This window comes from Chelon labrosus (assembly GCF_963514085.1).
Source record: "Chelon labrosus genome assembly, chromosome: 14".
Taxonomy (NCBI): Eukaryota; Metazoa; Chordata; class Actinopteri; order Mugiliformes; family Mugilidae; genus Chelon; species Chelon labrosus.
The window spans coordinates 26,504,973-26,530,027 of record NC_140347.1 but is presented as its reverse complement, the minus strand read 5'-3'; the positions used below and the strand labels follow the sequence as shown (position 1 = coordinate 26,530,027).

The window sequence follows — 25,055 nt, the reverse complement described above, 5'->3', positions numbered from 1 at the left end:
AACGTTTTATTCTCAGAAAGAAAATAAATAAAAAAATAAAAACGGTATGTAGCTGCCTTATATAATACAAGCATAAAATACAATGCTAAAATATAAAATACTCAAGTAAAGCACGTAAGGTACTCTGTTCAAGTATTTGTTATCTGCATGTTATCTGCACTCATGCAAGTACAAAAACACATAAAATGTTAACTCCATCCTAAACAATGTCTTTGTAAAGCTGTCGTTAACAACTTCCATAACTGCTGCTGCTATTTTAATAATGTCTTATTTAATAATAATAGTAATATAACATTTAGCTACCAGCGTGTTATTTTATTTGTAATTTAATAGTTAGGTGATGTTAGTAATGTAAAATTATTTTACATTCACTACGCCTGTACCATTGTTCATACAAAAAAGAAATGAAGGGTATGTAGGGGCAGTCTCCTGTGATGTTCTTATGACCCCTACTGACATACAGTAAAACTGCAGTTAAAACAGGAGCAGAGAGAGAGGTCAGTGTTGCTGTTAACAGGCTGATCTGCACACCAGCGTGCATGTGTCTTGTATAAATATATAAAGATGTATTAAAGATATTAAAGCATTACATACCTAAGAGAGGAAACTGTTCACATAACCTATTAGTAAAAGGAAGGCTACTGGGATGGTATATTAATATCAAATGAATTAGTCAAACATTTTGGCATTTGAGTCAGTTTATTCTCCATCAAATCCTCAGGTGAAAACAGTGTTTGTGCCTGACTAAGTGAGCAATAAGCATATCAGCACATATTCCTGTCAATGGCAGCGGGTGGAAGAATGGATTCTCGGTGCAAACAAGGAGAATATTAATCAAGTTATTTTGACATTTCTTTGAATACAAACGCCTTCGCGAACAAAGCGGTGTACACACATAAACATGTCTCAGTTTCAACAAGTTTGCATGTGCACAGCAGATAGGGAAAACTCATCCCGATGTCACCGATAATACGCCGTGTACCGCATCGTCAGTATCTTCACATCTCCTGAGTTGAAACCACCTGTAATGCAAGCAGACATTGGATTTGGCAGACATTTGCTTTGATGAACGCGTCTTTTTTGGTAAAAATCAGTCTTAGTTCTATGTCAGCGTAAAAATGATGAAGCAGGGCTCAGTCCGAAGAGTATGAGCCAAAATAAAGTGACAGTTCGACTTGTGCAAAAGTACAAGAGTATTTGGGATGCAGCGGACACCCTGGATTGTGGTACTTCAGAAACTTCAAGCTATAAAACAGTTTTAGCACAAAATGTACAATGTTAAGACCTGAATTAACTGCATATTCGTCTTTGTGTCGGGATAATAAATCCATAGACATATTCAAAAGTAGTCCCATACAGTTATATTTTACGCTAGGAGCCCTACTGCAATATTTTAATAGTTCTATTAGGTTATCTAAGATCTAAAGCGTGACAGACTATATCTTAATTTGTAGTCTTTGCAGGGGCCCTGAACCACAGGTTGGTGTGAAGGCACCATTCATGTTTAGGCTCACAGGGATTTTAATATATATATATAAAAAAAAAAAGCCGGTGTATCATCCAGCCAACACATCCCAGAGTAGGAAAAAAAAACATTGGACTTCTCATGTTACTAAATTGAGTAAATTTTGGTTACTTGTAAAGCTTTCCCCAAACATAGGATGGATGTAGCAAATAAAAGACAAGAACGGGATTAACATTGCATCAGTGGCAATGACTGTACACTTACACACGTCTTTAGAAAAGGTATAAAAATAATAATAATAATAATATGGGATCAGGTCAAGTGCTATCCTGTAACAAAACCTGATTTGTTTGAATTTACAGGTATATGACCACTAATTCATCGGCTGCAAAGTCTGACTGTAAACCATGATGCAAAGGAGTACTTTAAGGAAATGTTAGAAAACGTTTTCTTGATACGCTATGTCAGTTGTCAAAGTTGCCGTCGGTTCATATTCTGGCAAGCAGCTAATCCACGGAACCGACGTTTTAGTGTTGATAAAAGTGCACATACATAGATTGCAATGTCCATCAAATATGGTAAACACACGACTGTCAGTCATGTGTCAATAAAAGAAATGCAGTAACTCAACATGTGTAGTACTAGCGGGGCATGTTTGATCCCTGTGAACAATGAAGCAGATCATCTGAATGTTACTGGGCCCATTACTTGCACATTCAGTTTCCCAGTGCTGACCTACTAAAACAAACATTTGTCCCAGATTGAACTCCTAACTCAACACAGCTGAGCCAGACACAGACGGCGTTGGCAACGTTTTGACCTCTTTTGACACAACGGTGTTTTCACTTCCTGGAATTAAACCCGGTTGCTAGGTAACCGCAGTCAAACCTATCAGGAAGCATTTTGACTCTGCTGTGGCACAGTTCACACAGACGGAGGGCTCTGGGTACAGTGAACAGAAAACTCCCTGAGTGTGGATTCAAACCCAGAGTCTGGATCTCTGAGGACTGTTGAAATCAGCGTGTGACAAGATGTTTTCCGTGTCCTTTGAGTGACACTGAGTATTTATTAACTCCCAGGTGCAGAAAATGTTTCAGATCCCTGGGATAAAGCGCTGCAGAATGTCCAACCTGCATGAACATAAGCTCCAGATTTCCTTCATTGCTCTCGTGAAGATGATGAAACGTGCTGTAACATTCATTCCACTGGTAACCCCTGCAGGTTTAAAGATGCACTGATACAAAGCAGTCAGGCTGGTCATGTCTTCACTGTGGGTGTCTGTTTCTACTGGAGATTATCTTCAACTTCTCATCACCGTCTAATTCCAAATATTCTATCACTGTACTGTATTCATCTCCAGCTTGCCAACAGATTGTGCTTGTCCATGACGTTCTCTTAAAATGTCTCTCTAAACCTCTCACGAGGGAGGGCTAAAACAAAAAACCGAATCACTCCTCTGAACAGCGGGATAAACGCACACAAATTCTGTGACAGATTTGGAAACCTCTCGTACTTGACCTTGCAGCATGCGCCACTGGCAGCTTTGAGTTATTTTTGCATATCAGAAGCTCAAAGGCAGTTTTTTTCTCCCACTGTGTTAGAACAGCAGCCACGGCTCCAGTGGATGTGCAGCCACTTTTAGTGTAATCATCGCTCTCTCCACCTCCGCTCACAGCCGAGGTCACAGTCCAGTCGCGCCTCAAGAGGGCAGGGTGGACGAAAGCCGTGCAAGAACAATCAAGAAGCGGTGGAACAAAATGAAAGAATGACAGCAGGGATGTTAGGAGGATAAGTGAAGGACAGCCAGATCGCTGCTGTCAGGTTGTGACCTTTAAAGCTCCTGAAAATCTCCTGTTTCCTGGCTGCAGTCCATGTGTGTTCTTTTTTACAGTGTGTGCCAGAGTGAATGAATTAAGAGGGACAATGCGTACGGTAAAAACCACCTCGTCACCAACCAACCGTCGAGCAGACTGAATCAATTCTTAAAAAACAATTTACATCCAAATACAATGGTCCACATATTCAGTGCACAGCAGTCTGAGTCTTGTGCGCTGTAAATCACCACCCTCACCTCTGCAAACGTCCACCCTGAAGAGAACAATAACAAAAAAAATGACAAAGGGACTGGGTCAGCTATCTGTCCCACTGCATTCAGCGTTTTGTTTTGGCACTGCAGCTTGATTCTGATGATGCAGATACTGGCATGCAGCATGTGGGCACAGCATGCCATGCAGGGAGAGTCTGTGAGCCGCCATTGGCTCAAAGAGAGGAGGGACGAAAGGAGTGGGAGGAGGACAACTCCTGAGGCTGAGGCTCGCTAAAGCTTTAGTTGCGTGTGTGTGGTCTTTAAAGTCAGGTGTCACTATTTCGGGTGGGTACACGCCCAGTTTTTCAACCTTCCAGCAAGAATTTGAGATCAGGCAGAGTCGGTGTTATCCGGGTTAGCTGAGAATAGTATCAGCCCTCCTTTCACATTATTTTCCACGGTGTGTGTTTGCCAAAGACTCCAACAGACTTGTTTGACCTCTCACCTGTTCTTTGCCAACTGCGGCGCAAACATTTGCAAATAAGGAGGACCAGATTTCCTCATACCTTTCTTGATATCCACCTGTGGTGCCTTGCTATCATTCCCAGCAGCAGCCATAATTCCCGGTATCCAGCAGGATACCGGGAATCTTAGTTTCCTGCAACAACATCTGCTAACCAGCGTGAAGCAGTGCTATTAGCTAGTTCTTTTGACACATTCTCACAAGTGCGGGTGTAAACTGCATCTGTTGGATTGTGTTTAGAATTGTTCTCCTGAAAGACAAAAAAATGCAAATCTGCACTGCTGAAACGTCCTGCAACGAGAGTGAGTGTTAACCACTCAGAAAGTCTTTGTTTGCTGTGAAATTTAGCTCCGCCGTGCGACGAGCACTTTACAGGACAGTGGTTTCTTCAGAATTCAGTTTATAGGGCTGTATTCTTTCCCTGCTTAAATATCCAGCATCCCGATAAAGCATTCCTTTTGCGCGGGTACTCCCATGCGATATAAATAACCTGGACACCACAGTGTGCGTTTATCCAGACCTCACTTTATGTTTATGTACTGTACTTCATCCACCTGAAGGATCCTCGCTGACCACCAGCGTTAATTCTTATAGTTCTTGCGATGACTCAGGCTGTCATGTCCATCCCTGAGGAGATGTGGGTGTCGTCTTTTCAAGCTGTGTGTGCGCGGTCTGGATGTAGGGCAGGGCGGGTTTCAGATCCATGGACCGGAGCCTCGGGTGTGCTGCTGCTTCCTCCTCCTCCTCTTGCACGCGTAGTAGACCGGGAAAACGACCAAACCTACAGACAAGGAAGAGAAAGACGGCTTTCAAGTAAAACTTCTTGAACTACACACATCAGAATTTTTGTAGTCACTACTATATGGATTTAATTATACTGTTACACAGCAGAATGTTAGCAGATTTGACATGTGTAAAATTAATTGAGCCGAAGGGAAGGATTGGAGGGTGACAGCAGCACGACACTGATTCTATTAACAGTCAAAGTAAATATGAATCTGCCATCACGGCATATTAGTCTGCAGCAGATCATCTGTCAGACTCATAGAGACGGGAAAGGGATTAACACTAATTACAGTTCAGATGAGGCACCGGCAGTTCACAGCACAGCCAGAAACACACTCTTCTGAGAGTCTCCATCTGGATGTAAATGTACTTCCAGAATCAAACATCAGTCAGGCAGAGAGTGATCATTTGGATCTACAGCTTTTGGCATTTGCTGCTCTGACATGAGGAAGAAAACATTCTGTATCTGTAACTGAGCCAGGCCATCCAGCCGCTGTGTGCCGGCTGTCTCTCTCCGGAGCTTCACCCTGATTAATGAGCGAGTGTGTCCATGTGCGTAATTATGTTACCTATCACAAGCGCGAGAGCTCCGAGCACCACGACCAGCAGGATGACCACCGGAGCTACGAGCACCTTAGTGGCTGCAGAGAGAAACGGAGAGAGGGAGAGGAAGACGTTTACTCAACAGTGTATAATTACAGTGCACGAGTTATTGTAACTACAAATGATAAACTGGTTCCTTATTAAAAGCTAAATCTGTGCCACTAACAGTGCACGGTGTGAGAACAGCAACAAGTGCTGTAATGGTAAATGGTTCTTGTTAAAAGAATAATTAGCTCCCAGTTCGCAGGGGCCATGTTGATGTAACTAGCTGTGGGAGTCATGGAGAGCAGAGTCAAGCAGCTCTACAAGAGGAGTTCAACTTGCAGGAGGTTTGCTAGTACACACATTTGAGAATTAGAATGAATCTGACGTGTGATGCATTCATAGCCTGGAAGCCAGTTCAAACTTCCCACATCCACAAAATAGCTAGAGGGGAAAGTGCAATTAGGATTTCATTATGGGGCGTGTTTCAACCGATAGAGAGTAAAAACTACCTTTGGATAGCAGTATAACCAGTCAGAGGCATTTAGTTGTAACCAAATTCAACTCCATGTGTATGACTACCTCGCTGGTTTGCCCCCGTCACTCAATTCTGACACAATAGGTTCCCAAAGCAGCGTCTTCAGACTAACTTTTACCCACAAAAGGTTTGTTTTTTTACGAGCTGGCTTTCAGGCTAGGTCTGCTAGGATTCAAAACATACTCTGTAATGAAATCCAAATAGCGTGTTACCAGGCTCATTCTGATCATATTCCATAATAAAGCACTCTTCTGCAAATAAAGAGTTTGATGTGTTTGATGCTGTTGCTATTAAGCAGCAAATTCAAGTCAGTTAAGAAAGACGTCTTTGGGTTCAACAGTAGCAGCAGTGAGACGACAAGATACTACATGCAGCTTTTTCTTAGTTATTCCAGCAGTGTAACTCAAGGGTTGCCAAAGCCAGTTTATTGGATGGTCTACCGCTATGTTACTCATAACGATGACGTTCCCATGGGCCAAATTTTTGATTTGTGCTGATTAGTGATAATTATCAATTCTTAAAAGCTAAGTTGTTATGTGATACAGTATATCTGCTAAACCATGTATTGAGTAAGTGTATTGAGTTGAATGTTAGCACTGCTGCGCCTCACTGTAGCCTCACACAGCTGCCACCACGAGCGTGGACTCTCAGTTTTCTCAGGGTTCTATAACACATGATAAGATTAAAGACTATTCCGCGGCTATTCCTATCACTCTTTCTCACTCTGATGCACAATTATAATCCCCAGCTGAGTGCAAAGTGGTCTCTCCGGGCTCAGTTTCAGTCACGGGCAGCAGGATCGCAGTGAACAAGGCTGGTTAGGAGAAAATGGAAAGAAACTGCCTTCATTAAAGGTTGCCACATACGCATAGACCAGACCAGGCACCCCCACCCCGTAGCAATGACACTCCTTGATGGCAGCAGCCATCCCCAGCAGGATGCAGCCTGACACAGACACACACAAAAACAGTTTAGGAACAACTCAAAAAACATGAAGAACAGCACAAGGTGTTGACCTGGCCTCCAGATTCACTAGATCCCAAACTGATCAAGTATCTGTGAGATGATCCACAGAGGCCCCTCCCTTCAAAGGCCCCCACTAACAACATTCTGTTGCCAGACACCACAGGACACCCTCAGAAGGCCCATGTCCATTCTCTGATGAGTCACAACCTTTCATAATGTTATGCCTGATCAGTGTATAGTACAGTGCAATTTTCTGTAAAGCTCAATTTACCCGATCAGCAGAGGCTCAAATAAATGAGGGATTCTCCCAGACGCACAGACTCACCACAGACAGAGCCTCTAATCAGGCGCCTCAGATGAGGTCTTTCAGGGAGATAGCGGTATTTGCAGCCAAACACACTGAGGTTGGATGTGTGGTCCCCGAAAAATCTGTCAACAAAATCAAATTTGAAATCAGAAAGGAGCACGAGGGCAGAAATAGACTGAGGATGACGTAAGACTCTAACCTTAGGTGTCTGTAGCGCTCTCCACAGCGGTAACAGAAGTTAGTGTTGCACTGCGTGCAGGTCATATGATCGCAGCCCTCTGTACGCTGAATATGGATCTAAAGACAAAAATAAGAAGACAGAGAGGCAAATAGTGAGTTATCTGATCAACCACCACAAAGCATATATTGAGCTGGCAAGAGGCAGTGAGTCTAGTCAGCTGACTTTATTATAAAAGAGGTAACATTTCCAGGCGTTTCATACACTACTGTCAGAGGTTTCTCTTGTGTTCAGACAGAAAACTATAAGAATCTGATTCAGCATGGCGCAGCAACAGTACACGTAATGCTCTCACTACTTGGTGGCTGCAGTAGTCTAGTCTCCCTATAAACCGGGCATTAGGTTCAGCCACTCTCAGCCTCTTTTCCAGGCAAACACAGCATGACACCAATTTGTTGGCTTCACAGTCAAACACAATCCTCTCTCTCTGCTTTCAGAGTAGATATACACAGACATGGAGCAGCTGTGTGCCAAACACAGACGGAAAGTGTTTGCTGCTGTGAGCAAACGCTTACCATATACCGGTAATTAACTTAATTTATGTCTTCCTTTCGTCATCTGACAGTCAAATTAGATATTGTGTCGACTGACGTGGACGCTCTGCTTTATCAGAGAGATGCCAGCGAGTCTACCAGAGACAGTCATCATTTTTTCAATATGTTCGCCGTCTATGCATCGTTGTTCTGCGTCTGTGCATCCGTCCCATTCCCTACAGCTCTTAATCCATCACCTATCCCTGCTTCTGTGCTTCTTACACCGATCCCACCCTCCATCGGTCAACTCCCTTTCCATTTTTAGACATGCAACTACTCACACCGTGGACACATCCAGCATTCCTCCTCATAATAAAAAAAAAAAAAAAAAGAAGCAGCGGCACAGAAGTGTCCTCGACCAGCTCTTACCTTGCACTGAGGACATTTCTGGGCGTTTCTTTGGCCGTGTTCAATGACACTCGCCCAATTTTGTAGCAGCTTGTCCCCTTTCCGGTAGTCGCGGCACTTCAAACCGTTGTGCCAGGGCGCGTGGCATTTAAAGCACCACACAAACTGGCAGTTGCTACATTGAATCTGAAGAAGGAACCACAGAAAAAATGCGCACGATTAATCTCCAGCAATGAACCGATGATGATGTCCAAAATTTTAAGAATGGGGTGGTTTGCATTTGCAAAGGTGTGGCAGTGTGAATCACATGATTTAAACAATGATTCAAGTAACAATGACCTCTATTCTCGTCTAAAATTTACAGCATGTATCGGAAGTATGTCTGTGAAGGTTCTCAGTCATCCAGGTCAATGGTATCTAAAAAAAAAACAAAGCATTTCTAGGGTTTCTTGGATGACAGCAACTGCACAGCTAGGAGGGAAAGTTGTGTTAAGCAGCTCAGACCAGCCCACAAAATGACCTGTTTGGGACCATTGATCTTAGTAATTGGACTTAAAGTATCACTTAATTTGATAGTTTGCCAGTAGGAGGATGACAGACAATAAGGGAAGAGAAGTGGAAAATGATGAGCAACAAGTCTTAGGCCAGATTTGATGAGAGGATGTTATTTTGTATCGACCTGACTCTTGACTTTGTAGCCAGGACTTGAGATTCAATGGTTGCTGTGCATCCATGGACACTAGTATTCCACTAACAATCCAAATAGAAATGCTTCATGTAACCACCTCAAATGGAACAGACTGGTCTGATCAGAAGGAATGTTCAAGATAACTTATAGGGGCTGGGTTGAAAATATTGGCGCCTACTAACCACGTAAACACTCAATCCGATCATTTCTCTCTGGGTGGAAGGAACACATACATTCTTATTTACAGCTAAATATTACGGTAAGTCTCAGAGCCGGCGTGTGATCTCACCTTGTACTTGTGCTCGGAGCGGTTTGGTTGGTGCGTCTTCAGAGACGTGAACTGACTGCACTGAGGGCACGGCTTGACGCTCGAATCCAGCTGACTCAGCTCCAGAAAGTAGCGGTATTTTGGCACATCCTCGTCGGCCAAGCGGGAAATCACCACTCCCTCCTCCAGGTTGCCGGCGCACTCCAGGATTGGACACCTGATGTGAACTTTAGCCACTCGCACCTGGGACACATCACACGCAGGAGATTTAGCATCTTGTCAAATCAGTTCAGATTCTTCTTGTCTGATCTTTTGATTGGCTGTTGTTTCAATAAATGTCTATCTGCTGCCAAATGAGCTAACACTAACAAACCTTAACATCACAGACATTTACATTAACATTTACAGTGCTACTTGCAGTCAAGTTAATAGTAATAATAATAATAAAGCAATAACAAAAAAGTTTCCAAGTTCACGTCTGGGTCCAGTGTCTGTTCACATCTCATCTAATCCAATAGCATACACTCATTTGCCACTTTATTAGGTACACTAGTGAAAACTAATGCACTCCAATATGACAGCCCTACACTAAATCTCCCTTCCCTGAGACTGTTGAGTTTGTAGTTTAAGTTATTTAGCCTGGCCCCCTGACTACTAACAGGTTTGCCAAAATAATAGAAACATGGGTCTGCATAACACAATACCACAGCCTCCAAAAACACAAGCTGACTCAACAGCTCTCTCTCAGTTGTTTTAAATAAATGTTAAATATCATAACTTGATTTAGTGCAGGACTGTCATTTTAAAATACATATGGTGTGTGCCTAATAAAAAGACAAGTATGTGAGTGTATATGATGCAGTCAGTGGAGACAGACAAGGCTCCACTGTGAACTTCACCTCTTATTCTCCTATTTCCTTTTCACTATCTAGCTCACTTTTGTCTCCGTTTCCTCCCAGGGCATCGCTTCTTCTCGTCCCTTTCCTCATTTCATATTTTCTTTCTGTCTCACCTTCGGCCTCCCTACACTTTAAGCCCTTCAAAGCCCCTGAGACCAGTTGTACTGACACACGATAAGGCATAAAGTCAATATGTGTGTGAAATGACAGCGGGCAGAAAGCAAAAAACAATGGAACCAGCCTCTGACTGTGTCACACCCAATATCCCCTCAAGCACGTGCACACAAACTAAAAGCCTATTACATGATTGTGAAAGCATATCCTCTGCAGGCATGAGAGCTCTGCTATTATTGTTGCCACAACACCAACCCTGTGGTGACCACTGCCGGACTGGTTGGACAGGTTGTCTCTCACATACACATGTTACTGTGCGTGTGTGGTCTGTTTAAAAAAACCTGTGACTTTGTCCTGTGTATTCATTCTTGCCAGATAAAACACAAGACACCACGAAGCCATAAACATGATTAATGACAACTGAGTTTACAATGTCCAGGTGGTGATAGCAGGTCCAGTGAAAGCTGTTTTGCATGATTTATGTACCCTAGGCAATAAACTGTTCATCCCCCTCAGGCCAATATAATGGCTGTGCAAGTGAGAGTGCTAGAAGTTGGTGGTTGGTAACCCAAATAATGAGCCAACTCAAAGTATTGGACATTTAGAAATAAAGCTAAAACAAAGCTAACTACTGGAGTTGTTTTTGGAGATGTTTTGTTTCACCACTGCAGTTCTAAATGACTGGTGGAGAGTTTAGGTTTCCATTAGGGACATCTGAGGGTGGTGAACACCTGAAACTCAAGTGACTAGGCTAGGTTAATGAGCACATACTCAGCTGCAATTAAAAGATGTAATTCAGATTTACATGGCGGTGTCCTCTTTTTTTATCCATTGGTCTGCTGACCGACATCCAGAGGCCTCCTACCCTTTGTCAAGTCCCAACTTCCTATGCTACTGTCGCTAGGTTGGACACACAACAGCAATGTGGTGGTCCATTCTCACAGAAAAACTCTGAAAACCTGAAATTGGTAATTGTGATTCTTCAAAAACCTGAAAAATTAAAAGCATCTAAGTGTGGATATAGAGGAGGAAATAACTGTACAAAAAAAATAGTTATTCAAGTGCCTGCCAATGTTGGCATTGTTGCTAACTTTAGCTGTCTCACCTCCATGTTCTATGGGAATGGACCCCCACATGGCTCACATAGGAAGTTGGGACTTGTCATAGGGCGGTGGTCAGTAGACCAATCAGTAGGCCAACATAGGGTCAATTAGGGGTTCTTAATGATCCATTAATGGCCAAATTGAGTGACCCATAAAGACAAAAGTGGTGCTTACAACACTGAATAAGCCACTTGGATGAGAGAAAACTCAAACAAGTGCGGTTGATTTGTTTTAACTTTGACAACTTATTCTCCACTGTTATCTCTATGACAGTGGAGAATAAGATGAGAAGATTAACTGGATGTAATGGATGAACATTTAAGTCAGCTAAAAGTAATGGATAAGCAGTAGGTGGCTAAAATTAATCAAGTTTAAATTAATAATTTATTCTTAGAATATACTTGGAAGAGGATGCTGGTATGATGTGGAGAAATAAACTAAATTAAATTAAATGACAGTAATTGGGAGGTATTTTTTGTAATTACATCTGAATGCATACATTTAAGGCAAAAATAATTTCTGCATTATGATTTCAAGCAAGCATCTCTATTTCAATTTTTTAATTAAGCCCAATAACACTGCTGTGAATTGAAGACGATGGTAAACAACAAGTAAACTCTGATCTAATCCAATTTCTAAACCTGTCCAGTCCATCTTCCTGCAACATCCATCTACCCTGCATGCAAAACACTGAATCGTTGACCATCTATTTTCACCTCTCTGACATGATGCTACTGTGAAGCAAACATGCACGTTAAAATCAGTCTGCAGCGCATTAATGGAAAAGATTCTCTTTACCGCTTGTCTAAATGTTTTTATCAGTCACGTCTTCTGATCAAAGCGTACGGGGGTGCTGATAAAAAGCAGTCTGAATGACAGATAAAGACAGCTTTATCTAAACAGATTAAAGTAGATCATCATAGCAGCAGCAAAGAGTGCAACTACTCCCCAGCTTGCAGCATGTTTTTTTTTTTTTTTTTTTTTAAGTAGGATTATGAAATAGAGATTGCTGACTGGTGCCATCTCACGAACAAGGCACTTAAGATTAAAAAAAATCCATCCTGAATCACTTCAGCTGTGGTAGCTCTGCCATAGCTTGTAGAGTCTGTACTGGCATAACAGTATACTGAAGATTAATGGAAGTAAATGCTCATCTATCAAATTATTAATTTCCTTTTTGTATATGTGTAAATCATCAGAATCAAGATAAAAGACCTTTAACTCTTTTTTTCTTTTTTGTACCCAAAACAGATTTTCAACTGTTACAGAAGAAACTGGTCGCAGTAAACTAATTTACCCAGAATTCATTGTAGGCACAAGACATATTGTGTTCCTGTTGTCTCTACTTTGCCTTCAGTGATTTCATTACTTAGATGCTGCTCCCTCCGTGTTTATATAAAACACATTGCTGAGATGCTCAGGCAAATTTTCTGGCATCAGTAAAAGGGTATTTGGGGGAAATGTGGGAGACAGACCAGGCGAAGGAGACTTGATCGCAACAGGAAGAACACACACACATAAAACCATAAAACCATTCCTGCCACGTCCCAATGTAGTGCCACATGTGTCAGCATGACTCAGATTCACAGGGGAATATTCTTGTTGGTCATAATGAAACTTTGTCTCAGTAGTCACTGAACATTGGAGACCCTTGATATTTTCTGAAGGATTTAAAACATGCCTCTGGTGGGGCGTGCTAAATGTGGACTGTGTTGCTGCTGCTGCTGCTCAATGACACTTCAGCCAGCTGACCCAGCAATGACTGGTTCTCGGACCGGCCCATGTTTATCCCCCTCCATTCCTTCCCTCCCTCCCCACCTTCCTCCCACCTACCATGGAGCTGACGTAGATTTTCAGACACTCATCACACACGGCGCTCTTGCAGCAGGGCAGGGGTGCGATGGGTTTATCTTCCAGGCACACACAGCAAATCTGCATCTCAGTATCCGCACCGGCCTGCTCCGAGTACGGCCGGCGGGACATGTCCGCGAAAGGGTCCACCAGGTCGTCCAGCGTGTATAGTGCCGGTGCACCGGCCTCCTGTCCTGTCTCGGAGTCCACGTCCGTTGCGTCGGCTGTACCCGCTTCATCGTTGCTGTCTGTGATTTCAACGTCTCTGCGGTGGCTGTCGTTGGCGATGCAGTAAACAGTGCTGTAGACGTGCTCTTTGGCACCAGAAGTCTCCTCTAAAGTGGCCGTGTTGCTTTCTTTGTCACGTACGTTATGGCACTGACCCGTCGCGGTTACATGTTCAACTCCCCGAACATCCGAAGTCGGTAACTCGCTCGGGGTTGGCTCGTTTTCAGTCGCAGCTTCGCCCGTTTCTACGTCCGACTTTTTACACTCGCCACATTCAGTTCCAGTGCCCTCAGCAACGTCGTTATCATCGCTTCCTTCGCGGGCTTCATTCTCGGCGCTGCACTGCATTCGACTGTTTGTATTTAAAAGAAAAGAAGGAGGTTTGGAATCCCCGAAATTTCTCCTCAGAATCTCGACAGCGCTCGCCCTCCTCCTCCTCGCTCTTCCCCCGTCGTTGCAGTTGTTGTTGTTGTTGCCCTCTGCATCCTTCTCCTCCCCGCTGCTCCTCTCCCCCAGCTGCCTGTCGCCCCCGTCGAGCGACAGCCGGGAGTTTGATCTGGTGACACGTTGGTTCAAATCTCTGAGCGGCCGCTCAACTTTACCGTTCGTGGATGAAGTTTCTGTCGGCACGGTGCGGGACAATTTCATCCTCCCCTCCTCGAAACTGCCGATGAAACTCGGCATTTTACATGCGTCGGCTATCGGTCCGTCATCTTCCATCCCCGATTTAGCTTTCATTATTTAGTGTGCGGCCCTCTCCCTGTCGGACCGTTGCCAGTCGGTCTCCTTCCTAACTCCTACTTTCAAAACAAACCAAAGCAGACAGCTTGCTACTTCCGGGTCGCGTCGTAAGCATGAGGGAGAGCACTGATAGGCCGAGGGGAAGCCTAGGGGCGGAGTCCTACCTGGACAGACCGTATGAGAGGGGATGAAAACCAACACAATACAAACCTGACAAGTTTATTAAAAACAGTTATAAATATTAACCATTACTCAATTGATAGTGCAAAATAACATACAATTTATAATCCTTTTACGTAAATATATACACCCACTTACCAGTTCATTAGGTGCACTAGTGAAAATGAATGCATTTTAATAATAGTCCTGCACTAAATCTTAGCTCCATAAAGGTTATGGTACATTATGTTCCTATTATTTTGACAACCCAATTTTAATCAGGCTAAAAAACAGAAACACTTTAATGTCTAATTCAATCCAGTTTGACAGCATCAAAAAAGGATCATGTGGTTGAGTTTCCACCTTTCTTACAATGTTTCAGCTAAACATTATATCAGTCATGAAGCTAAGCTTTAGTGCAGGACTGTTGTATTAACATGCATTTATTCCGACAAGTGAAGATGGTGTAGGCATGACGTTCAAAAAGGAAGGGATAACTTAAAGTAGAAATAACTTAGAACTTTTTCTAAACTAATTTAAATGCACAATTTTAAGGCAAATGTAAACTCTAAACTGTGATTTCAAGCAAGCAAAATCAATATCACTATTTATTTATTTTTTTAATTAACCCCAATAATACTGGTGTAAATTAAGAAAAAATGGATAAGTTGCTGGTTTAATCACTGATACAACACGTTTAAAGAAAAAAATGATCCAGCTTACAGCGACATCCATCTACCCCCCTAGTTATACATGCATAAGTGCCCAGGAGCAAAATACCGAATCCCTTCCAAGTGACCCATCTGTGTATAATGCTACTGTGCCTGCTGAAGGGTGACGCCAAGTGACGTGGTTGCGTGACATAAGCTTGAGGGAGAGCAACGATAGGCTGATGGGAAGCCTAGTGGTTGAGTCCAGCCTGGGCAGACTGAAAATACTGTATGAGAGTGGATGCAGAGCTGTATCTGACAGTAAATAAAAATAACCCTACAGTAAAGGCCTTGAGGTGCCTTAATGAAGGCCCTTGGGTCAAATCTGGACGTGACCTTCCATATTTTGTGAGTAGTCTATATTGCGTTAAGTCTGGCAGCTTTTTTTCCCCAGGACCTTGAAGGTTAACCCAGCTATATTAGTGTTTGTTATCATGGAGGATACTGTGTCCAAGGCTGCACAGTAGACTACTAGCCTGTTTATTGTAGTTTAATGGTCACTAGGCTTTAATTAAATATATTCAAGGGCAGACATGATGCATTCATTGTTATTGTGTCAAAAGTCTGCATGAAAATGGATTTTATCTCTGTGTCCACATCTGTCCACATTCTAATGTCTTCTGGTGCTTTCAAAGACATACTGCGGACTTTGATGGCGGATGGAGCCTTCACAGTCGTCAAGGAAATGGCTCACTTACCACTGCATAATCTAACACGAAATCCTTCATGGCATTTCCATGACAACTGGACAAACTCTCTCCGCTAATGATGACTGTAACCTTGAGTTAATGTTTTTTTTATTTGTTTGTTTTGTTTTTTAATGAAACTATTTCCAAGTTCACCTGGGAACCCTCAAGTAAAATGTAAAATAACAAACACATATAACCTCAGGAAAAGATAAAACTACCGCAGTGGTTTCATTACATTTAGATGGTTCACATCAACATGTCAATATGTGCAACTCTAGTGTTGTTTTGGTTTTTTGCTGTGAAATGTAAAATTGTATTGTCCATCTGACCCGCCAATGTCCTCCAGCGAGGCCATTAGTGCACACACGGTTGTTGTAGGGCAGTTACTTTCCATTGCATCACACTCCCAGTTCTAATCTTCACCAAATCCCCCCCTTAACCAGCACTCATTCCATTTCATCAGAGAAAGTGACACTTGAACACTGAGAAATGAAAGCAATTTGAATGGACACATATTTAGTTCAGCGCTGTTGGCACAACTTTCAAATAAACCGAACTGGGGCGCCTGTAAAATGGGTTGTTAGCTCCGTTACAATTCCTCATTAATGCTGCGGGGCGCGAGCCACGCGGTAATTAGTTTTCTTGTCCTGGCTGTGCTCAATTGGTTTTAGCGGAGAATGCCAACAATGTTGAAAAGCCTTAACAAGTGCAAGCCCCAGCTTATTACATAAAGCCTCAGAAACCCATCAGACATTTTCAACAGTGTGTTGCTCCACACAAAAAAAGAGAAAAAAAAAACAGGTCAAAGGGCGAGGACAGTGTGCAAGACACAAATAAATATTTCAACTACTTCCAACAATGAGCATTTTCTCCACCTGAAACTAGAAAGACAGATTTTGTATTTAGGAGGTTTTTAGTTGATGTCCCCCCTCCCCACTCTGCTCCTCTTGCTGATGTATTTCTTTAGGCGAAGGAATAATAGCTCTTCCTACCATTGTCTGAGAGTAAGTTAAGGAGGTAATTCTATGTTTGTTGAAAGATAAACATAGAATGTTAGGCTGAAAGAGAAAGCGATCAGGTTTTGAACGTTGCCTTTGGCTGCTTATTAAGAGCTTGTGTCGGCAAAGAACAAGTCAGATTTTATTTTAGAAAGTGATTTTTTTAAAGAGAAACACTGAAACACACTTGCCTGACAAGAAAGACACCCTCAACCCTGCCAAAAAAGACAGCTTAGACTGTAAACACTATGTCATTCACCTTCAAAGTCGCTCTCTGACCAGACAGTTCTGGGGACTCTCTGAGGGTAGCTACTCACTGGGGAGTTCCTCTGACAACTACATACCTTCAAGGGCTTTTTGACTGCTGGCTTTTGCACCAGCCATAGGAGCGCTGATGTGGCTTAACAGCAACATCTGGTTGACACAGAAAAGCGAGCATGGACTTCACAGTTGGTGCACTTCTCAGTGTTTTGTGTGTGTGGCTAATGTTTGACCAGTGCTTCAATGTTTGTGTTTATTAAAGCTGTTGCAGCGTTCACTTACGTCATTAAAGGTTCCTCTTGTGCTGGGAAAGTACCTCGTATGAAGGAAGAGCTAAAACACACCCTGCAAATGTTCCAAGAACTACAATTGTTCTCAGTTCCTGCAGGGCCGACAGAAGGAACAGGTGGAAAAGTGCCACTAATAACACAGCTGGAGTAAATAATGAGAACTACTAGTGTGTGAAAGGCATCAGACAGAACACAGGACACGATATAGGCGCTCCTTCTCCACGCTCTAGTTTAATCCCAGCTGTCTAGTTTATGTACAGTCAGTCATCTGTGGGAAAACCATCATAAAAAGAGAAGGAGTTAAATCAACACACGGTTCTAATCAGTGATGAACTTTAACAAATCAACCCAGAGCCACAGAGAAAGACCCGACATCTTTACTTCCACTTAGTTAGTGGGATGTTCCTGAATTGACACACTATGAGAATAGCTGTTAAATGTATTGGAATCATTGGATTCTATGTTTTATGGAATGGGACAGAGAGAAATTTCCTTTCTTGAATCACAGATTTACAAGATCTTTCGTGGCTCTCATTGCAGCTTAAGTAATAGTTCGGTTCCAAGCTCCTCTTCCCATTTGTAATTCTCTGCGTACAGATGTGGATTTTTAGATCCACACACAAATGGCTCTGTTGACTGTTCCAAAGTCTAAGTGTGATCAAGCAAAAAGTAGCAGTGTAGATTCTGTCTTTCTTATTACTTTAAAATCTATTACCAATGTCGTTATTGCTCTTTAAAGAGTTTTTCCTTCACTTTAAATGGGAGTTGGTTTTGCAGGATCTGGGTTAAGCGCTGTAACGTTCACCATGACACAGAAAACAATGTACTGCAGCACATAGCCCCACATGTAGGCACACAATCTCTCTCTCTCTCTCTCACACACACACACACACACACACACACAAACACACTTGGGTGACGTTATATTTCTGAAATCCTTTACGACTTGTTGAATCTTTGCTGCTTGTCAAGTGGGGAAAATTGGGCCTGTCTAAATTACTGGTAATGCTCACACAGTGTCAGCTTATGTTAAGTCGATTTACTCCACAAAAGACAAATAAATTGAGGAATAAATTCACTTTCAGTTCAGTTATTGCCTTACTGATCGTCTTTTTCTTCAAAATAACGGATAGGCGGCCTTTTTTTTCGAGCTTCCACATTAGAATTTTGTGAAACAATTACTTAATCCGGTGTCATTTAATTGCTAAAAATCGAATCAGACACAAATGAATACTGTAATGTTGGCTTTGTTCTGAAGTAAAAGTGAATTTCCGGCCCTGACAGAACAGTTCATGACATAATTAAAGGCTATAGTGCAACTAATTCTCTTTCCCCCCCTCGTCCTCTTATCCCCGCATTTCAAATACACTGTACAGTTAGAAGAAATAAAACACAGTAGTCCCACTTATACACAACATCATACATTATTAGTCAACTAGAAAAAACAGTAAACACGGCCACACGTGAATAAAAAACGTCTAGAAGTTCAAAGTTACATTTCATCGTTTTTACATTGTAGTAGCTATTTTTCTCCTTTACTCGGCAGACATTTCAGACGGTGTTATTTATAGAAAAAAACCACAAAGTTCACATTTAGGACTCTCCGGAGAGAGCTGCGGAGCATTCAACAAACCAAACAGTTCCCGTTTTAAGTAGCTAGTTAGTCACACGCAGCATGAGATTAAATATGCAACGGTTTGGAAACACCTCATGCAAACACACAAACTGTTGTCGCCGTCCTCCAGAGCGACCCTGAACGGAACCCACAGAGTTTTGTTACAAAAGAGAGAGACTGCTGAAGATAACTAACAGAGAAGGGGGGGATGGAAGGTGGACTTTGAGATCAGTTTGTAGAGTGAAAGAGTCTGTTAGTCCATCTTTACGTCAAGAGAAGCCAGCGCTAGTGTTCCTTAGTAGAAGCAGAAGGCCTCTAACGTTGGGTCCAGGGGTTGCAACAAAAATCTTAACCACATTTCCAGAAGATTCAGTTGATTTTCTCTGAACTAAAAAAACTAAAAAAAAAAATAACAAAAAGAAACCTTCTGGCCGTCTAGAATGCCAATTTCTCTCTGATTTGTGATATCCGTGTTATTATTCTCAGTCAAGTAAACTTGAGACCTATTATTTTTGGTCTGAGGCTTTCAGAAACCAGGGATACAGAAATCCGCGCGGTGATATGGTTGGCACTTTCAACATTAAAATTCGAGCGGCGAGGTGAGCTGCTAAGTCTCTGGCATTTCTCCGGTATAATTTCTGTCCTCATTAGGCTGCCAGTGAGGGCGGACGCGTTCCGTGTTGTCGAGGACTCAGCCTCCGCTTCAGCATTCACCAGTGGTTCGGAAAAGCCGTACATAAATTAAAACCATAAACGAGGAATCAAATAATAGAATTTAGAGGCTTCTCTGTTCCCACACGGTGACGACTACCAATTCCACATTTTGGGGAAGATTTCGTTCGTCTGCCTCGCATCCAGCTCCCCCTTTGTCAGAAAGATACCAAAATGCAGATCGAAGACAAGGCTCAGGCCACTCTGACTGTGTGATTGTCGTTTCTCTAAGGGGTGTTGCGTTCTCTTCGCGAAGATTCCTTCTCATGAGCTGCTTCAGTTAATAAGAAGAGCTGGATACAGCGAGTGATAAGGCTGATTGGATGCTTTATCTGGGCTCCAGCATTATTGAAGAATGTAATTAATTAGGGGAAAAAATGAAAAACTTGCCTGCTGAGAGATCTGGCGTCTTGAAGAGGCAGATGGGAAACTGCTGCCTGACCTCACTCCCTCTTCTCTGTTCTGTCTCTATCTCCCTCTATGTGGCTGTCTTGGGTGGAAGACAAAAATATTCAGACAGCCAGAGGCCTAACGGCACACCTGGAACAACTGTCCTGTCTCTAATAATCTACTGATATGGCAGAAACAACCCGTGGCCTTTGGGATGCTGCAGCTAAAAAGTCCATCACCCAGTCTGCACGTCTATCTACCTGTTGCATCTGTGACTCCAGTGTTCAGCTTTTTGTCAGATAGACAGACGTTCTATTGTAAACATTAAGATTCACATTAGAAGTAAAAAAGTGAAGTGGTAGTAGATCTGTTATTAGTGTGTGTGTGTGCGTGTGTTGATTTTCTTAGTGCCCGTCTGTGTATGTGTCTGAGGTGGACACGTCTCGCTGTTAGTTCACATTCAATGCTCGCCATGATACAACGGAGAGAAGCGTGCTCGAGACACCTTCCACCTTGAGATCCCAAATGCGCCGAAAAGCGGTTCTAGACAAAAAGACGTCTAACATTCCTCTATCGGTAGTTCTTGTTGGTAGGTTCTTGGTTTGGAAGTCCAGTGTGTGATCTGTCAGGCACCAAGAGCAGAAGAAGCAGGACCTGTTGTGTACACAGGGATCTTGTAGGTCTGTTTTTGTTATTTTTTTTTTTTCTAACTCTTTGGTCAGGCTTATGCGAGAGCTGAACACTTAAGCCCAAGAGACTGTGAGACTCAATATTAACATTTTTTTTTTTTTTACAGCAGAAATCCGAGAGGTCTCACTGGAAGCCTGAGGAAACACTTCACCCAAAGAGTCGCGGCCTCTTTGCATCCTTTCACAATCCAGATACACAACACCACAAGAGAGGAAGCAAGCCATTGGCTCCAGATTGGGTATGCCAAAAAAAAAAAAAAAAAATAAATAAAAACAGTTCCTGCAGTTATCATCTTCAACCACACGAGGCCAGTGTTTCATCAGGAACGCCTTTAAAACCAGCAGACAGACAGAGAGAAGTCACCTGACCGAGGATTTGGGGGATTTTAAAGTTGAACCGCAGAAGGTCGGCTGGTCCCCGTCTTCTTGTCTGTGTCTCTGTGGTTGATTATTAAAAGACAGTTGGAGTATAGCAAAAGCAGGATTTTAAGCATGGATCGTTGGTAAGGCAGCACTCCTGGAGAAGCTTCTGGGTTTATTTTGACCTGTGGAGAAATAACATAAGATGGTTAAATTTAACTGTCACTATTTGTCTTGGTGAGTCCGTATTTAGAGGTACATTGAGCTGCCAACAGAAAAGATCCAGTGACAGTATCACACACATCCTAAACTGTGTTAAAACTTTAAAGCTTTTTGGAGTAATTGAAGACACTGAAGGTTAATTGGTTTAAGAAGAAAAACTAAGTGCTGCATTTTGTTCAGTATCGCCCTTAACTAAGTAATTCTCTGTGGCAAATAATCTTAACAACATAATGCAGCTTGATGAGAACATCAGAAGCACTTGTCCTGTGTGTTTTATGAAAGATAATAACACTCAAGAGACAGCTTAACACTCTCATGGGCACACTGGCTCATTGATACTTTCCCCCACAATATTAAACATACATGAGAAGAAAAATACCCGGCACGCATGAAAAAAATGCTAATAATCCATGTGTGCTGAGACTGTGTAAATGTGAGATTCTGTCATCTTTGATTTGGTAAAGCACACTGTTGCTCACCAGATCAGTACAGTCTGGAGTTAGCAGCTGCAGCCTTGCATGGTCTGGTATGAACAGCACTTTACTGGTGCCTTCAAATGGGGTCATGTTTGCTGTGTTCACAAGACTAAATGAATGCTGCCCTCTTGTAGTTGTCACTGTGGGGTGGTCTGATGGAGCAGCAGCATCCAGGCTGCTGACAGGAAGAGACTCAACACACTTATCAGGAAGTCCAGCTCTGTCCTGGGATGCCCCCAAGATTCAGTGGAAAACATGGGAGAGAGGAGGATGATGGCAAAGCAATCATCACTGACAGGGAAATGTCCCACCCCATGCACAGGACTATGAGAGGACTGGGCAGCTCTTTCAGTGACAGACTGCTTCACCCGCAGTCACCTGCTGCTGTCACACTCTACAACCAAGCCTACTCCCAGTAAACAGCACACACTAGAACTGAGACTCATGTGAAATGGACTGTGTATACTACAGTATATCGTGTGATCAAGTGATCTCATTCTTGTGTAATATGTGCAGTCAAATAATCCATTAACACCAACACTGTGCATTATCTATACCAATATTTCCTGTGTGCAATAATGTCAACCCAGCAAGTAAATACTGTTTATAGCATAGCATGGTATCGTATTGTAACGCATAGCATGGTATCATATCATAATGCAACGAATGGTAACATATCGTATCGCATGGTATCACATCATATGGTAATGCACAGCATGGTACTGTATCGTATCGAAACTAATCGCACTGCACAGTATCATATCACATTGTACTGCATGTTATTGTATCGTAATGCAAAGCATGGTATCGTATCGTAATGCGTAACATGGCATCACATCGTAATGTGTCGTGTCGTATCGTATTGGCATAGCATGTCGTATCGTATCGTATCGTATCGGCATAGCATGTCGTATCGTATCGTATCGTATCGGCATAGCATGTCGTATCGTATCGTGTCGTATCGTATCGTATCGTATCGGCATAGCATGTCGTATCGTATCGTATCGTATCGGCATAGCATGTCGTATCGTATTCGTATCATAACGCATAGCCTGGACTCCAATAGACTTCCAACAGTCTCATCTTTTCATTATTCCTTACGCCTCTGTCATCACATCTAACAGCCAGAATCACCACTTAAGCAGTAATCAGTTCATGTACACAGCTTCCCATGTTGTAATCATGAGCTCCATCTGAAGGCAGTATATGTTGACTAACAACAACAATTTAGCTAATAGCTAAACTGAGAAGTTGCAGCTTAGCATTTAGCATTATCTCATTATTCATTGCTTTTGGAACTCATTTTGGAGTAACACATTTTTATAGAGACCAACAATAAACTGATGAGAGAGTTTGTTTTTTTGTTTATTATCAGTGAAAAGGGAAAAAATTTCAACAGAATTCTGGAGGCGGTAATTGTGAAATTATTTGTGTGTAGGTGGTTGTGGTTGAGAGAGAGATTTCCTTTGGGATGGTACAGCTGATGCTTTTTTATTGGTCCCTCTGGCCAGAGCCAATAAACACCAAACTGAAGGGACAACAGCTGGGGAACAATGATAGCATATTGATGGTGTTTGTGTAAGTATGTACGCACATACAGCTATACGTTAGTGTGTCTATATGCGTGTGTGCACAAACACAAACACCCTATTAAAGTGTTGAGTGTGTGCTGCTGTCTGTGTGAGTGCGTTTGAGGAGATATGTGTATTCATGCTCCGGCTTTTGCGTGCGCGTTTGTGTGTGTTTGTGTTTGCAGCCATTATCTTGGGGGTCGATGATTTATGATCTGTGTTACGGCTTCCACCGGGGACATATAAAACTACAGAATGGTCCTTTATTGCCTTTCTTCTTTGTTTAGTCCTGCGTTTCATCCATCACTCCACGTCTCTCCTTCCTTTCTTTCTCTCTGTCTGCGAGTCTCTCGCCCATCTCTCTCCGTCCATCTGTACCTCTCTCTTATTCGCTCCGGCTCCTTTCCAATAAAATCTGTTATTGATAACCTGTCTGCTGCACATCAGTGGAATCACCGTTTTTTTTGTCTCGTTGTTTGTTACAGTGGTGTAGCTTAGTGTTGCTTAGCGCCTTCCCCAGGACAAAGAGAGACAGTGAGGCTGGTGCAGGGAGTCATTTTTGTGATTTCATATTGGCTCCTGAACCTAAAAACGGCTGAGGATCTTGATGAAACCCTTCTTTTGATTTCAGAAAATCACTGTTTAATCTAGAATCTATCCTAAAAAAATACACGGAACAAAAGCTTCCACAAAAAAAAAATATACTTCATCAGGAACTAATTATGAAAACCAGCTTCGGCAAAAACAGTCATAACATACATCACCTTTATACGCTACGCGTGAGGGAGAGTGATAAAAGCAGCACTACAGTGATAACTGATGAGACCTTGGGCTGGTAAATGATAAGAACCTTTATGCTGATACAGCGAGAATGCGCTTATATCATCCTCTGCGGAATTCATGATATCAAACCCAAGTGAAAATGAGCTCGTAAACACAGTTTGCTGTGGATGGCGGGGATACACTTAGGGTCTTGGTTGTATTTCTTTTGCTTTGGGGAAATTTAATACACCAGAGAGGAATAGAAGATAAGATTTCTGATCACAATTTAGCAAAGCATATGCTATCATATGTTACATGTGTATGACTGATGTTGAGGATTAATATCACACCATCATCATGAAAGCATTTCAGCAAGGCATTTGTAGATAGATATGCAGAGCATGATTATACTCACATGTACATGGGTTGTAGTTGGAGGTGGGAGGTCTTCTGAGGCCCCTGGTAACCATACGAGTCGAACCCTCCTATAAAATCAACTGCAAAACAAAAAAGAAAAAAAAAAACAATTAGAAAAAGCACATGTCGTTGCGATTATCAACTGGGAACCTCCCACTACAGATGATTCATAGCTCTAGGCCTCCTACACCTACAGAGGACTCAACGGTACATTTTGAACCACCGCTACTGCTGCTCCTGCTGCTAATCAGGGTTGTAAGCATGAAACAGCTTCCAGTAAAAAACCTGGTCTCGACTGTATGAAAATCCTGTAATGCAAATCTAAATCTATTTTTAGGAGGAAGACTAGGACTTATGCGGCGTTATATTTATGCTTTGAGAATATGCTTAACTCCTAAATTATCTAGGATGTGGCTCCACAGATTCCCAAGCTGCCAGCAGGTGGTTGCTTTCCTCAGACTGAGGCAGAGAGCCTAGACTTTTAAAAGAGAGGAAGGTGTTTCTTTTTTTTTTTTTTCTTAACTTTGA

General features: G+C 42.4%; 2 protein-coding genes across 3 annotated transcripts in view; both read right to left on the bottom strand.

The window, feature by feature from the left end:
- Positions 1–644: 644 nt before the first annotated feature.
- rnf217 (ring finger protein 217) lies at positions 645–14,196 on the bottom strand. Its single transcript, XM_084560562.1, has 7 exons — positions 13,221–14,196; positions 9,293–9,514; positions 8,337–8,501; positions 7,396–7,493; positions 7,215–7,318; positions 5,370–5,441; positions 645–4,795 (listed from the first exon to the last, which is right to left on the bottom strand). Exons 1-7 carry the CDS (start codon positions 14,184–14,186, stop codon positions 4,710–4,712), a joined length of 1,713 nt encoding a protein of 570 aa, XP_084416688.1. The 5' UTR covers positions 14,187–14,196; the 3' UTR covers positions 645–4,709.
- Positions 14,197–24,521: 10,325 nt separating this feature from the next.
- nkain2 (sodium/potassium transporting ATPase interacting 2) overlaps positions 24,522–25,055 on the bottom strand; it is a gene marked incomplete at both ends in the record, with an annotated part of 77,676 nt that continues 77,142 nt past the window's right edge. For both annotated transcript variants that reach the window (XM_084559783.1, XM_084559784.1), the window contains one exon: positions 24,522–24,607. In XM_084559783.1, coding sequence (XP_084415909.1) covers positions 24,522–24,607 — 86 coding nt within the window. The remainder of the gene's footprint in view (positions 24,608–25,055) is intronic.

Excerpts from the sequence above, each read along its gene's own strand:
- rnf217 (XM_084560562.1), bottom strand. The coding sequence starts at position 14,186 with ATGGAAGATGACGGACCGATAGCCGACGCATGTAAAATGCCGAGTTTC. Across the intron at positions 8,502-9,292 it reads GCTCCGAGCACAAGTACAAG|ATTCAATGTAGCAACTGCCA; the intron begins GTGAGATCACAC and ends TTCCTTCTTCAG. Across the intron at positions 4,796-5,369 it reads AGCTCTCGCGCTTGTGATAG|GTTTGGTCGTTTTCCCGGTC; the intron begins GTAACATAATTA and ends CCTTGTCTGTAG.